Source organism: Poecile atricapillus, chromosome 2, assembly GCF_030490865.1.
Source record: "Poecile atricapillus isolate bPoeAtr1 chromosome 2, bPoeAtr1.hap1, whole genome shotgun sequence".
Taxonomy (NCBI): Eukaryota; Metazoa; Chordata; class Aves; order Passeriformes; family Paridae; genus Poecile; species Poecile atricapillus.
The window spans coordinates 149,603,283-149,619,475 of record NC_081250.1 but is presented as its reverse complement, the minus strand read 5'-3'; the positions used below and the strand labels follow the sequence as shown (position 1 = coordinate 149,619,475).

The 16,193-nt window shown below is 43.0% G+C and overlaps 2 protein-coding genes across 5 annotated transcripts in view; one reads left to right on the top strand and one right to left on the bottom strand.

Moving 5' to 3' along the window:
- Window positions 1–397: 397 nt before the first annotated feature.
- CHRAC1 (chromatin accessibility complex subunit 1) lies at window positions 398–2,901 on the bottom strand. Its single transcript, XM_058833510.1, has 3 exons — window positions 2,719–2,901; window positions 1,989–2,115; window positions 398–1,230 (listed from the first exon to the last, which is right to left on the bottom strand). Exons 1-3 carry the CDS (start codon window positions 2,854–2,856, stop codon window positions 1,088–1,090), a joined length of 408 nt encoding a protein of 135 aa, XP_058689493.1. The 5' UTR covers window positions 2,857–2,901; the 3' UTR covers window positions 398–1,087.
- Window positions 2,902–6,951: 4,050 nt separating this feature from the next.
- The window catches only part of TRAPPC9 (trafficking protein particle complex subunit 9), a 451,266-nt gene continuing 442,024 nt past the window's right edge, over window positions 6,952–16,193 (top strand). For 2 of the 4 annotated variants that reach the window (XM_058832181.1, XM_058832178.1), the window contains exons 1-2: window positions 7,056–7,155; window positions 8,591–9,191. In XM_058832181.1, the coding sequence (XP_058688164.1) occupies window positions 8,608–9,191 (584 nt within the window). In that variant the 5' untranslated portion in view covers window positions 7,056–7,155; window positions 8,591–8,607. The other 2 variants (XM_058832179.1, XM_058832180.1) reach the window with 2 other exon arrangements.

The window sequence follows — 16,193 nt, the reverse complement described above, 5'->3', positions numbered from 1 at the left end:
ACCTACCCTAAGCTCCATTTGACTTTCTTAGAGTATGGAATGTGCTGGATTGTGCATATGCTGGAGCTTCCTATTATGTTTCAAGAGAAGTTGAGTGTGGTTGTGCCTTCAACCCAAGAGAAGCTATTCAGCTGTTCAGTTCTGGTAAGTACCATGCCCTCGAAATTCGGGTGTTGCTTTAGACAAATTCCTGGCTGATCTGCTTCCCAGCTTTTCTGGAGCTGGGAGGTTCTTGTTTTAACATTCCCCTGCTTACCTGGGGTATTTTTCACCCCTGGGGCCAGATCTCAGTCACTTCTCTCTCTCAGACTGACCATGACACTCTTCAAACATTTCCACACTGACCACATGTGTGACTGAAACTGGAAAGAACTACAGGAAGTTTCTGCATCCACTGTCAGTTTTCATACAAAACATTTATTTTAAAAAGTTGCATGTAAAGTTCTACACAAGGACGGTTGCCATTTCTGTAGTAAAAAAAGAAAAACAAACCAAAACCAAATGAAAAATTCATCTCTGTCACTCACATGGGTAAAGGAGCTGCTCATTCTCAAGAACCCACAATTAACAGACTTCAATGTGCATTTTGGCAAGAGAAACTTCAGAAGTGGAGTTAATTCAAGAAAAGGGTTCTAGATGCACATATTCACATAATTTTTGACCCCATTTACCACCACAGCTGCAGAACCACATTAGCTCTTGGGATGGATTTCCTCCTCTCCCGTTTGGATGCCTACACAGCTGTTTTTACACACTTTTTTAATGGACTTGGTCCACTTTTGGAGCTTTTGAACAGAAAGCTGCCTGAAAGAAATTCTAAATTTGGGTAATGATTGTCTGACAAAATAATTTCAAATCATCTGACCAAGCTCTGCTGTCAGGTTTGCACTGTCTCTTCCTACCCCGTCATATTTCTGAGGGAAGAATTCCATTCTCCAACAAGTATAAAGTTCAGTTTCTAAACTTCTTAAAGCAAAAGCAGATGGCTCAGTGTATAAATATATCCAGCATCTGGATTCTCAGTCACAAAACAACATACTTTATACAATAGAAAATGGACCAACTATGAAACAATTCTCCACTGGCCTTAAGATACAACACTCTCAACAACAGCTTCATCTTCATCCTCTTCCTCCTCACCCCCATCGTCTTCCCTCATTTCTCCATCTCGCTTCTCTTTTTCAAGCATTTTTAGGTATTTGCTAGCTAGGATCTTCTTTGGCAAGATATCTGAAAGGCAGAATTGTTGCTTTTATAGTCAATTTGAATACTTGTATTGCCTCATTAATATTGTTATATCCAAACCACTAATGAAATTAAGTAAAAAAAAAAAATAGTATTTTTAACAAACTTTAGTTGAATAACCAGGTAAGTCAGCCTGACCCACACACAAGAGTAGGAGGGAGTTACCCACTTTTGACACAAGTAACCAAAGATAAGGACTCTATTTCATGACTGATTACTGGAAACTTTTACTGTCTGCTAATGTAAATTATTTGACGTAAAACAGAGCGCTCAACTGCTTTAGATCCAACAAACTATTAATATAAAATCCAAGTATCAGTAAAAACATGTGTGTGTGTGTGTGTGTATATCTAAAAAGCATAGAGGGACCATATGATGAAGCTCTTTTCCTCAAAACTTACAGATTTCTATGTGTCATTTTTGGTCTACATAACTTCTCACCTAAAGATGTGCAATGATCTTCTTCACAGGCTGAAAGCTTTCAGATGGAACTGCTGGACTTTAACAAATGCTTAAGGCAACATCCTGAGAACTGTATACAGTATAACTGTGTAATTTAGAGGCAGCAGAAAAATCCCCATTCACAAAGAAATGTTTTTTTAGGGAGGTAGTTTATGAGTTCCAGTTGAATGCTAAGCAGGAGATCAATGACCAGTAGGAGAACTGGTCCTCACAAAACAGCTTTAAGAGCAAGATTTCAGTTTGCAAAGCAGACACTGGATTTAACCTTGTGTTATCGATACCTGCAAGGAATTGAAAGGTCTCACACTCTTCTGCTGTATGAGACAGGTCAGTGTAAGTCAGAGCATTCTTCTCCTTCCCTCTGCCGTGTTTGTAGGAGTATGTAGCCAAATACTGAACAAAAAGCTCCTAAAAAATTAAAACAAAACTGAGTAGTCAGACTAAGAGTTCACACATATTGTTGATCCCTATCTAAAGGCAGAACCACCATATTTAACTGCACATACACTGGGCACTCAGTGCAGAGACTCGTTAAATTTCAGTACCTGAAGTGAGTCTACAGGAAAGATGGAGAAAGGTTATTTACAAGAGCATGTCATGACAGGACAAGTGGGAATGGCTTCAAACTGAGAGAAAGTAGGTCTAAATCAGATATTAGGAAGAAATTCCTCCCTGTGAGGGTGGTGGCACAGGTTGCCCAGAGGAGCTGTGGCCGCCTCATCCCTGGAAGTGTCCAAGGCCAGGTAGGACAGGGCTTGGAGCAACCCGGTTTAATGGAAGGCGTCCCTACCCATGGCAGGCGTTTGGAAACAGATGTTCTTTAAGGTTCCTTCCAACACAAACCGTTCTATGATTCTACACTCGGGGCAGCTTTAAGGTCAGCTCAGTCTCGGGGTGCGGACAGAGAAGGGAAGCGGGAGCCCGGCCCGGGCCGCGGGAGCGATCTGAAGGCCCCTCAGCCAGGGAAGGGGAGGCGCGGGGGCCCGAGGACAGGGCAAGGCGAGCCGGTACCGTGGCCTTGGCGGTGAGGAACAGCGCGTCCTGGTTGATGCTGGAGACCTCCGGAGAACTCTTCATGATGACGCGGATCCGAGACAGGGGCAGCGACACCAGACGGTTCTCGGTGCCGCTCAGCCGCGCCGCCGCCATCTCAGCCCGTCCCCGGGGCAGCGCGGGCACGGCCCGCCGGGAGCTGTAGGCGGAGGCTGCCGGGACTACAGCTCCCAACAGCACCGGGAACAGTCTCCTCCTGAGACTACAGCTCCCAACAGCTCCGGGAATCCTCTCCTCCTGAGACTACAGCTCCCAACAGCACCGGGAATCCTCTCCTCCTGAGACTACAGCTCCCAACAGCACCGGGACCCGCCCGCTGCCGGGACTACAGCTCCCTACAGCACCGGGAATCGTCTCCTCCCAGGAGTATTGCTCCCTTCAGCTCCTTGCAGTACAGGGACCCACACAGGGACTCGCCCGCTGCCGGGCAGTAGTCGCGGCCCCGCCGGCTCCGGCTGCGAGTCCCTTCATAGAATCACAGAATCTAGTAGGCTGGAAAAGATCTCTGAGAACATCGAGGCCAACCTGTGACCGATCACCAGGTGGCTGTAGAGTGATAAGGTCACACTCCTGAGCCTCCGTTTCTCCAGGCTAAACACCCCCAGCTGCATCAGCTGCTCCTCGTCAGACCTGTGCTCCAGCCCCTTCACCAGCTCTGTGTACATCTCTGGACATGCTCCAGCACCTCAATGTCCTTCCTAAATTGATGGGCACAGAACTGCGCACAGCACTCGAGGTGTGGCCTCTCTACTGCCCAGCACAGAGGGACAATCACTGCCCTGGTCCTGCTCGCCGCACTAGTGCTGACACAGAAGGCCAGGAAGCCACCGGCACACCCCGGCTCACAGTCAGCCACTGTCAATCAGCACTTCCAGGTCTTTTTACACCAGGTCATTTTGTGCTGAGCAACTTTCCAGTCAATTTTCCCACCTGAATGGATTCCTGCTGTCCCAGTGCAGGTGGGAGCAGCCTTGGGCCTTCCCCTTCTTCTCGTCTCATCATGGCCCCTCAGCTGCAGGCTGGTACAGGAGTGTGGGGAGCTTGTTTTTAATGACAACCGGGCATCTCCTGTGTGTATCCTGATTACAGGCCACTGCCTAGAAAAGTCTTAACCCAAACTGTAATTACAGGCTGCTCAACACTTCTGCAGCTGCAGTACAGTATCAGGGCATGTGTCTGGTCATTCTGATGCTTGTCACAGCTGTGGGAGAGGTGTGGAGGGCACATGTAAACTATGAAGTGATGATGGACTGCATCTTCATTATTAACACATTCCCCACGCTGTGAGCCTGCTGCATAAGAAGGTTGTAACGTGCTTGTGGATGGGGTTTTGCTGCTGGGAGTGTTGGCTCCAGAAGTTTACCTGTGCCTGTTTGGGTAAGATCTGCAGGTTGAGTGAGCACTTCCAGAAGTGATGACACATTGTTTGCATCAATTCATTAATGGTTTCAACCAAAAAGTTTCCAGTATGTTTTACAAGCAACATGCCTGATGGTTTGTATTAGTAAGAAATTTGCTAAGGCCACTAAATTATCTCTACTTAATATGACAAAGAAGAGCAGGTGCTTTTCCAGACTACACAATAATAATTCACATGGAATTTAGGGGAGAAATGAATGCACCTATGAAGACTCATTAATGGAAAACACAGGCAGTTTATTGACTGAATGGTACTGTCTTATATAGAATTTATCCAGTACGTAAGGACAAGGTGACAGATGATACTGATTTATTAATAAAATATAGCACCATGAACAGTTGGAAGAACCTTGGTGCTAGGATAACAATACTATTTGATAAAATTGCCAAATTACTGTATTTGGGGGACACAATTTATAGTTAGCTATTGCAGATAATCTGTATCTCTTAGGCTGTATAATTCTCTCAAGGCCTCAATGTGAGGCCATTGTGTGTATGTTATATCTGAAAGGAAGCACAAATATCTTGGGATGCTGCCTGGATGTCTGGAAGGATCGATTTCTTTCTTGATCCTTACTGTCTTGTGACATCTTGTGGAGACAGCTAACATTACTCCAGCAGTGAATTTCTTATAAATACTACCAGTGTCTTTTGTGATTTCAATATACAAATAAACCCTCATCAAACTACCAGGATTTCTGAGGTTATTTAGCTTAGTGATGGGAAGGCCCTCTGAGTGGAGGACCCTCTGAGCTCCTCAGAGCCCATCTCTGCCCCGCTGCCAGCTGAGAGCTTATCAGATGTAGTTGCCTCTCTGAGTCTCAGCAAAGGGGTAGAGGGAGCAGGAGCTGCCCCTGGCAGGAGAAGAGAGGCTGTGAGTGACTGGGCTGAGCACACCCCATCCCTCTCTGGCCCTAAGGCTGTGCTGCTGTTGGGGTTGGTCAGCCTCTGTCTAGACTCGGTGTCCAGCTTCTGCTGCCATCTCTCCAGCTCCTTTCCCTCTGGGAAATGTTGTCCATTTTTTAGAAGATAACTGAAAGTAAAGGCTAAAGCTTGTTCAGTTCTTTTATGTTGTTGTTTTTCCTCATGTCTGCCAAATTGGGAAAACCTGAGGGGAGCAGAGAGATCTGCCTAGAGCCCACAGCTTGTGCCATGGTGGCTGAGGAGACCTGAAAAGAGGTTGTGGCCAGGTGAGGGCTAATCTCTTCTTCCAAATAACAAGCAACAGTACAAGAGGAAATGACCTCAAATTGTGCCAGGGGAGGTTTAGATTGGGTATTAGGAAAAATTTCTCCACCAAAAGGTTTGTCAAACATTGGAACCATCTGCCTAGGAAGTGGTTGAGTCACCATCCCATGAGGGATATAAAAGACAAGTAGATGGGGTTCTTAGGGACATGTTTTAGAGATGGCCTTGGCAGTACTACGTTGGACTTGATGATATTAAGGGTATTTTCCAACCTAAAGGATTCTATGATTCTACCTAAATGCAATTGTTTATTCAAATTTTTCAAACACTGTGAGTTCTATTGAAATTATTTTGTTGGAGTGCCATTACTTTAAGTAATAATATTGCCTCTTATAAAAGGCTGCAAGAAGGTATCCCTGGACCCTTCTCCAGGCTGAGCAACCCAAACTCCATCAGGCTGTCTCCACAGGAGGGGCACTTCAGCCTTCTGACAATTTCCATGGCTTCCTCTGCACTTGAGTCTTTGAGTCCATGAGTTTTTCTTGTGCTGGGGATTCCAGACCTGGATGAAGCACTGCAGGTGAGGTCTCACCAGAGTGGAGCAGAAGGGAAGAATCCCCTCTCTCACCTGCTGCTCACACTTTGGGATTAACCCAGGACATGTTTTGCTTTCTGGATGCAAGAACACACATAGTCAGCTGACATCCAGCCTCTCATCCACCAACACCTCCAAGACCTTCTTGGCAGGGCTGCTCTCAATCTACTTATTACCCAACCTGTGTTGATACCTGGGATGGCTCATCCAGGTGCAGCATGGACTCACTGAACATCATTAAGGCTCCCACATCCTCCACCAGAAATTCACCTGAACTCTCATACAAGGCTCATACTTGCGGAGTTTTTGTACTTCCGGAGTTTTCAAGATTTTGCCATTTTAGCTACATGACTGAGAAATCCTCAAAGATCTCGCTCTTCTCAAGGAGGCTCACGGGGGACCTCATTGCTTTCTCAGCTACCTCAAAGGAGCCTGTAGTGAGCTGGGCCTGGCCTCTTTGCTGTCCCAACAGTATGAGGACCAGAGGAAGTGGACTACAGCTGAGACAGGGGAGATGCAGATTAGGTATTAGAAGAAGATTTTTTTTCCACTGTTTGAGTGGTCAGCCATTAGAATACACTCCCCATGGTGGTGAAATCACCATTCCTGGAAGGGTTTAAGAGGCAGCTGAGTTAGGTGATGTGGTTTAGGGATAACAGTGGCAGTGCTGGGTTGACACTTGGACTGGATGATTCTACGACACCACGCCTGCTTCGGGATTTGGGAATGCCAGGAAGGCTCACTTCGTTCTAAGGGCTAGAGCCCTTTAAGTTTTCATACACAGTCGGCTGAAATTCAGTATCCAGGTGAATCATTCATTCACTCATTTTAACGCGTTCCTCTTGGAAGAATGCCTCGTGTTTACAGGCAGAGGCTTCCAGTCCCCGTGGAAGCACCAGGAGCGGCACCGGAGAGGACTACGGAGAATCACCGCGCTCCCCTCACGACTCTCCCGCCATGGCCCGCCGCGCATGCGGGGCGGAGCGGCCATTGCCGTCAGTTCCGGCGGCAGCGGGGCGGCTCCTGTCCCGGCTGTGAGTGCCGCTTCCCCGCTTACCGCCCGGCAGCCGCGTCCCCTGTCCCGGCTGTGAGTGCCGCTTCCCCGCTTACCGCCCGGCAGCCGCGTCCCCTGTCCCGGCTGTGAGTGCCGCTTCCCCGCTTACCGCCCGGCAGCCGCGTCCCCTGTCCCGGCTGTGAGTGCCGCTTCCCCGCTTACCGCCCGCGCCCAAAGACCGGCTCCTACCCGGGCTGTCAGTGTCCCTTCCCCGGTTATCACCCGGCAGCCGCTCCCCCCAGAGCAGCTCCCCCGCGCCTTTCGCTGCCCCTGATGGGGCTCAGGGGGATGTGCGCCTCCGCCGCGCCTCTGCTGCGCTTGGCTTTTCTGCAGTTTATTCGTTTTACTTGCTAAATTTGGCCGGCCCAAAGAGGCACATGCCCGGGGACAGGGAGAGGGGCGAGCTCCCACCCATTGCGGCCTCTGCCGGGGGGAAGTGTCAGGAGGGTGCTGCTACTCTGGGAATGGGGCTGCACCCTGGGAATGGGGCTGCACCCTGGGAATGGGGCTGCACCCTGGGAATGGGGCTGCACCCTGGGAATGGGGCTGCACCCTGGGAATGGGGCTGCACCCTGGGAATGGGGCTGCACCCTGGGAATGGGGCTGCACCCTGGGAATGGGGCTGCTGGGCAGCCCCCGGGCGGTGCGGTGGGAGAAGGGAGGCACAGTCCGTCGCTCTGAGGAGCCCGTTTCCTCGAGGCAGCTGCTTCTCTGTCACTTGTGTCCCCGTGGGCTCGGAACTCGTCTTTCTGCTTGTAAAACCAATGGTGTCAAGCCTAAAAGCTGGGCTGCGTTTGTTTTGTTTTGTCCGTGTGTTTGTTTTTGTGGAGGTTTGTTTTTTTTGTGTTTTTTGGTGGTATTTACGGTTCAGGACTTTGGAGCTGAAATTCACAAAGGGAACCATGGAGTCCAGGAGGTCTCAGAAATGAAAGATCTCAGGGATGTGCATCTTCATTCAAGACTCAGCTGCAGTGCAGTAATCGGTTTTAGAGAGCTCAGGAAAAAAGGGATTCTAAATAGTTAAATGTAAAGGCAGAAAACATTGCCTGGTCCTTACCTGTGTGTGTTTTGAGAAAGCAAGACTTCGCTTTTCTTCAAGAATAGGTGTTCTGGTCCTGATTTTCCTCTGCTTGGCCATGTGCAAGCACTGACAACTATCTAAAGTTTGGTGATCCCAATTTGGTGCCTGTTTACATCTCACTCCACACAATTTTGCGTATTTCCCCAAGAAAATGAGACTTAAGAGTCTGAGTCTGACAGACTCTCCTGAGCTGGTATTTTTGCCCAGTGGCTGTGGTAGAGACTTTTGTGAGTTGGCTTGTGTAGCTGCACAGGGAGTGAGATTCACTTGGAAAATACTTATTCACAGATTTTTATTTGATAGGTGACTAAATGTCACAATCTAACATCAGTAGGTTGCGTGGTTGAAGATTTAGTAAAATAATGAAGCAAATAGTGGTATTGTAGCACATATATTTAGGGTGCAAAATGTTTAGCATTGAAACCCTCATTTGATTCAGCAATCCCATGCGCTTCTGAACATTAACAAATAATATGCATTTTTCTTTCACTAGCCCACAGTTGATGCAAAATGAGTGTTCCTGACTACATGCAGTGTGCTGAGGATCATCAGACCCTCCTGGTTGTTGTTCAGCCCGTTGGCATTGTACCTGAAGAGAGCTTTTTCAGGATCTACAAGCGGATTTCAGCTGTGAGCCAAGTTAATGTGCGCGACTCGCAGCGAGTGCTCTACATCCGATACAGGCACCATTATCCCCCAGAGAACAACGAGTGGGGGGATTTTCAGACACACCGCAAAGTCGTGGGGCTGATCACTATCACAGAGTGTTCTTCAGCAAAGGAATGGCCTCAGACTTTCGAAAAATTCCATCTTCAGAAGGAAATGTATGGCTCTACTCTCTATGATTCCCGGTTGTTTGTCTTCGGGCTTCAAGGAGAGATTGCAGAGCAGCCCCGCACAGATGTGGCGTTTTATCCCAGTTATGACGAGTGTGAAACTGTGGAGAAGAGAATAGAAGATTTTATCGAGTCCCTCTTCATAGTACTGGAGTCCAAGCGTCTTGACAGAGCCACTGATAAGTCTGGAGACAAGATCCCCCTCCTCTGTGTTCCTTTTGAGAAGAAGGATTTTGTAGGTCTGGACACTGATAGTAGGTAAGCAGCTACTTTTGTCAGCTCACTGGTCTTAAAAAACATATCTATGACAATTGCCAGCATTTAGAATAAGCCTATTAGAAGGGACAAAGTGAGCCTTGTTCCAACAGAGGGTGTGCCCTTATCTTTCTGTGTATTTCTGTTTTAAGAGAATTTAACACACAGTATCACCGTATTTGAGATTCTAAGCTTGTTTCTATATGTACATTTAATTGATGAAGCTCATCAAATAGCAGGAAGAAGTCACAGGAATGGTTTGACAGATTCTGCTGTAATGAGACTTTTTGCTGGAAAACTTCCAATGTTTTATAGATATACAGTATTAATAAAAAAGTCCGGTTAGAGTCCATGAAATTATTTTTATATCATATTGAGTAGTGTTTGACTAATCCTACTTACTGTATTCTTTCCCTTTAAACCTCTGTTTACTTTTTCATTCTGTGAGAAAATGACTGTTTATTTTGATGATGAAGTCCAGCATCTTTCCCTGTCCTTCTTTGTTTTATGTAATTATTTGTTATCGCTTTTTACCTGTCTTGTTTTGCTACCTGTTTTGTTTTGGGTTTTTTTTTTGGATGTTGGAGTTTTCTCCCTCCATTTTTCCTTCCTTCTCATTTGCATACTCATCTGTCAGATTTGAGTGTTGCATAGTTCTGTGCACGGGATAAGTAATTCTGGCTTGATAACTACAGGCAGGAGCAAAATCTCTTTTACTCTGTTGTTTGCAGTCAAATCCAGGGGATGGAAGCAACCACCTTTTGTCCTGGCAGACAAAGATGGGGAAACACTCTGTAGTGTGGTAGTGTTCATATCTGTGTTGTATGTAGGGATGCCAGCAGAGATTATTAGTGTATGTAAAAGCTCAGAGGTGTCCAGACAGGTTTGTGAAGCTTTTAGATCACATTAATCAGCTCCGACTGCGTATTTAGTCCTGGCCTTGGAAACAGGAAGAAAGCATTCTAGGTTTCTAATTAGTTTGAAGCATTTTGTTAAATTATCTGTGGTTGCTTGAAGGACCATCGGTACCCCAGTGTCCTGCTTCTCTTTTGTGGGCACTTAAACTGGTGCTGACTTGTTGGTCCCTGGTTTGTCCCTGTACTATTATTCAGTTATCAATATGAATTACCGTGCTACTGATTTTTGTACATGGGTGGTAAAGTTGTGTAGACTGGACAAGCCTTTTTAGAATCTTGTCCTTAATCACTCACTTTGAATGAAATTTGGATGAATGTAATCAAAATTTCCTGTTCCATATAGGTAGAAAATGTCAATTGTTGCCCAAGAATCTCAAAATCAGAATGAATTCTGATGTTCAGTTGCATCTTCTAAAAAACTGTAGTTTGGAAATTGGTTCCTTAGATAAACAACTTATTTCTGAGCAGTAGCTGTGTTGTAACTAGTGGGAAATACTCCTTGTAAAGTTCTGAGCTGGTGGGGAGCTCGAGTGACAGCGGAGTGTGTGCCCACACATCTCCAAGCAGGTATTTGATGCTCTTGCAGTGAGGAGTTCAAACAGATTCTGTGTGATGCTTCAGTTCTTTGCAAAATGGAAGGTGTGTGACCCTGCCTGTGTAGACACAGGGGTTTATCCAGAGTTAATCACTGGCTCAGCTCTGCACATACCCTTGCTGGGAGGTTTGAATACCAAAGAGGTTTTCAGTAAGTCTGGATCAATGGATGTACTTGAAATGTTTGCTGCACCGAACTGCTCAAGGAAAAGGTGTTAAATACTCTAATTTTTCAGTTCCATAGTAAGAAAGTTCTTCAGTTCTGTTTTGCTGTGGAGTTTAGTATTTCCGGTTGTTTTAAAACTCAGGATTTATACATTAAAGCTTCAGAAAGCTGAATGAAAATGTATTTCTAGCTTCTCTGCACAGGAGCTTTTCTAGGCACTTTTCATGTAGCCTGATGCTTCTCTTCCCTCTGTTCTAAAGCAGAAACTCAGGTCCATGGAATAAGGTTGAACACAGATCAGTTTATTAAACTAACTTATGTTTTCAAGCCAAGGTCTTTGGATGTGACCTGGTGATAATAATATTGCATTTTATTACTTGTGAGTTTTTTATTGCTTGGATTGCAGTTCACAGGATTTTATTTTAGCACATTCCCTTCTGTAGTGACAGATTGACTAATTAAGGGATAGCATTGCATACCAGGGAGAGACAGGGCTAGGAAGGACCTTCTCCGCTGGGGACCAGTTTCTGTTTTTGCAAGATTGGATTTGTAATTCTGTTCAGGGAGGGCTCAAGGTTTTTTGAATGCAGGAAATGGTATGAGAACATCTTGTAGAGCAACTTTTGCTACTTTATTGGTTTTGAGTCTGTCAGCATACTGATTTTACAGAAAGAAATAAAAACATGATGATATTGAGATATTGAGGCAAATGAAACAGCTTTTTCTACAACAGGTGGAAATTTCTGAAGGGTTAAAGGAAAAGAAAGTCCCTTGATCTTTTTTATATACTTTCTTATTATTTGCAAGTTTTGTATATCATGTATCCTGACCTCCCAGTCAGTGTGCAACCAATTACTTAAAAAGCACAAATGTTCTCTATTAAATAGATGGCAAAGAAGAAACACTGTTCTTGTAACAGTGGGTATGTCTTCGCTTCTGTAATTGTGGATGCCTACTTAGGCTAAATAAGCACATCTTTTCCTGTAACTTCTAAAATGGAAGTTAAATGGCAGTGTGTAGCAAATGTCTAATTAAAGGTGTGGTGCAGCTGTAGCCTGGAGCTATTGGGATGATAGATTGAGAGCAAATATGTTAAGAATTTACATGGGCCACATAATTCTGATCACAAGATATGAAGACTAATTGAAACTACTGAACATAGTTTGTATCTTAAAATATACTCTTCTCCAAGTATTTTATGGTCAAATATTAGGGTTAATACTTACATGATGATCAGGGCTATATATGTAAACCTGATCTTCTCCCTCACCCAGTTAGAAGACTTTCATTAGCTTGGTTACATGATAATTACCATGGAAGCCAACTGATTGGCTTCTTTTAAGATGCAAAGTTCATAAATTAGGAAGATGAATTATTATTTCAAATAAGGTAATTCTTGAGAAAAGTGAGGATGGTCTTTGTCTTTTGCAAGTTGCTTGTGTGATGAGCAGGAGAGATGCACTCCCAGAACTGACTGAGATACATGAACTCACATACATGAACTCACTGAATTTTGTGTGTAGAAGAACTTTATTTGGCTGGTAGAAAACTTTGTATATTAAAAACAGTGGGTCAAACCCTAAAATATTTTGAAGAAGGGTTGTCCTGTTAAACAGAAATTGTAGGACTGAAATGATGACCTTGGTTTAATTCCTGGATCATTCAGCCAACAGGGGATTTTGGCAAATTGATTTATTTTTTCTTTCTGTTTCTTCGGCTGTAAATTGGACAAAATATTTATGTGGTCACAGGGCTGCTGAGGATAATTGAAAAAGTTTTTAAAATCAGTTGCACTTGATAGTTATTTGTAGAGGCTGGGAGATTGATGGAGAACAATGGAAAGACATGTTCTCATGATAAAAACATCCTACAAACTGAAAACTAGGAGACATATGTGCCAGAAATACTGAAAATCCCACTTGTTTTAACTTTTCTATTTTATTTGTTTTCAGCTAAAAATAAGCATACCTAAGTATGATTGTAAATCTAGTTGGATAAGCTTATTTTAATGTTGTTTACATCAGTTTGTGTCTTAGGTTCTTTATTTTTTAACACTGGCATCATTTAATGCTGTGGAGGGATGAGGATGTAGGGCCCTGTTTATAGATGTGCCTTTCTCTACATGGTGTCATAGCTGGGATTTGTGCACTGATTTATCAAAGTTGATGATCTCAGTATGTGTATGTGGCTGTTAATTTTCTTTCTGTTCTCTGTCTTTCTAATTTCTGTTTTGTTCCTTTCTGTTTTTTTTCCCCCCCTTTTTCTCTCATACTGCCCTGTGAGTTTGTTGTTGGGTCTAAAAAGGTAGGATGTGATTGTGTATCTTTGAAAGTAGTTAGCTTTTTTCCCATGTTCTGCCTCTCCACTTCGCCTTCATTGCATATTTTAGTGTTGCTTTTTATCTTTTATTTTTTCAGTACACACAAAAATAATTGCTGCCTGGAGCCTCACCACTGCAGTTGCCCCCTTTTGGCACGTTTGGCAATTATATTTGGTAGCAATGCTGAGTTTTTTTGTAGGACACACATAGTCTGCTTAGACGGCTGCTGGCCTCTGGAATTTGCTTTATTTTTTAAACTCCAAAGCCATGAAGCTATTGCTGCCTGTGTTTGATTTCCAAATTCAAAAGTTCTGGCAGTCGATCCAATGCCGTAGCTGTGTCTCTAAGTCTGGATAATGTTATGATTGGTGATATCTATAGCTCTGCATGCTAACTGGAATTAGTACAACTTGATGGAAATTTTTGTTGGAGCATTTTGCATGAATACACTTTTGAGAATTGATTTTGCATGTTTCTTGTTTGTAAATTTAGCCAAATTTTGAGGATCCAGAAAGTCAAACTTGTTTCTGGATGGTTTGTAGTGAAAATAAATTCTGTCCTGAAATATAACTCTGTTGCACTGAATTTTCCATAAAATTATCTTGGGATTCTAGAAAAGAACTGGAGATGAAAGAATAAAGCACATATCCTATCGAGCAAATGAGGCAGAAAAGGAAATGGAGTAGTTCGTAGCTCCTGGGCCAGATTTATTGTCCTCCACTTTGAAGTAGTAGCAGTGGTGATGGATCATGATTGTGGTGATTCCTGTGAATATAAGAGTATGTTTGGTGGAGAATTAACCCAACTAATTTTAGAAAATGAGATTTTGAATTAGTTCTGTAGTCCGTGGAATTTTTCCCTGTGGTGAGGCCCTTCAGAAGAGGAGTTTGGGTGACTGACAGCAAAGAGCATTCCTTGGCTGGTCCTGCATGAGGTGGCACTGCCTTCCCTGGGCATGGTTCTGAGTGCATCACACTCAGGAGAGGGTTTGTAGGGGGAGGCTTTGGGTACTTCTTTGGAATTTAATGTTGTAAATGGTCTTCTTGTGGAAAAATTATTATGAACTCCCCTTGGCAGTAGGATGCTGCAAGGAACTGGCCTAGAGAAAGGTTGTCCTCTTATCCTAGAGGAAATAGTTCTTAATTTATGTGTCCCTAAATAGATTAGGATTAAGCAGGAGAGAGCAGAAATATTTAAACAGTGTTTTAATAAAAAATAAATCACAGAGAAGATATCTATAAGCTTCTCACTTCAGGTTTTTCAGCTAAAGCTGTGAAGCAAAACTAGCTTAGTATTAAAATGAACAATCATCATTTTATGCTGATATATACACACACTTATGTATATGAATATATATGCACATAGGACTTTTTTCTCATTAAATTTGCACCCCAGGATGCATTGAAGAAACAGTGAGTCCCTTGGACATGATTTTAAGGGCCTGATGTTGTAGATACTGGATTTTTTTTTAAAATAGGCTTCCCAAATGTGAAGTAGATTAAGTTTTGCAGTTTGTGGAGTGTGGGTTTCATTTCAATGAAGTTTTTTCCTTTTGTCTTTTTGGATATACTTGAAGTAATTGATTTTATTGTACTTAATTGTGAGTGCCTAATTAAGAAACAGTTTATACATTTGTTTGGTACAAACTTGCTCTATAATTAGTGAGAAAACATTTTCCAAGAGGATGGCATTGACTTGCAGGGGCTGTAGGAGATGGATCCTGTTTTGGCAATACCTTAAAGAGCCTAATAACAGGTGGAATGAAAGCAGTCCTTGAATAATTAATAGTAAATTTCTTCATCACCAGGAATAAATTATCTCTCTATAAATAAGGAGTTTCCCAAAGAACAGTGTTTTTATGAGCAATGTTTATTGATGTCTGGGTGAATAAACGCCTTCAAACTTCAGATATATTGATATGGGTATAAATTAGCAGCAGAATTATGTTAAGGAAGACCTGGTGGTGAGGCTGTGTGATCAAAACTATTCCGGTATCAGGTCCTGATTTAGGAGTCAGGCATCATCTCTTTTCCTTTGCTGTATGACTCATATTTATGAACTTAATCATCTGCTAGCTGAAAAATCTGAAAGAACACTTCTAAAGTACAGTTTTGAGAGAATAAGAACTTTAATTTGTCCATAAACATAAAGATTGCTTGAAAGTGTAGAGACAGGGAATTGGGAGCAGTGGCATCTTTGGAAGGAATTATAGCTGTGTAAGGAAACAGTGATTCTCCAATTCCACTACTTACTTAAAAAACAAAAAAACCAGTTAAAGCAATATAACATTTACAATGCTATTTTCAATCTGGAGTGCACAGAGTAGGAAAATCTGATTTATAATCAATTTAAACTCTCTTGTGCAATGCTGATTCCAGATTATGAAGGAACTTTTTGATGAGTTTTTTTTTCTACAACTCAAAGCTCAGACTGAAATCTTGGTAAGATTTGGTGCCCTTCCATAGTTCATAAAGAGCAACTTTAGCTTTCACTTTGAATTTTCTTGCATTTTTGTTCTTAAAATATCTATAAAATACAGGCTAGTTGAAAAATAAGACAAATATTTCAATTCCTGACACATCTAAATAAAGAACAACAGTTGTATTGAGCTTCATTTAATGTCAACACCCTCAAATCAATTGTGAATATGGTGTGATAGATCAGAGAAGTGCAAACATTTATATAGGTATTGTAACTTCTTTAGATGGAGAAAAGCAATAGGAGACATATTTCTTGTCTTCTTTCATTATTTCCACTTTTTTTGGTAGACAATAACACTGGTTCTGATAGCTTTTCTCTTTAGTTTTTATAAGGCCATTGTCTGTACTTCTGTATATTTTCTCTTTCAATTTCTGTCCCCCATCCATATAAATCAGTTACTTTATCTCCCTTTTCCAAACCAACTGCAAGGAATAAGACATTTGGTGGCTGAAAAGATGCTTCTCTTTGGTGTAAACTACCCAAGCCAAACTGATAGCCTTGAAGGCAAAATAAACCAGTGGCATGTA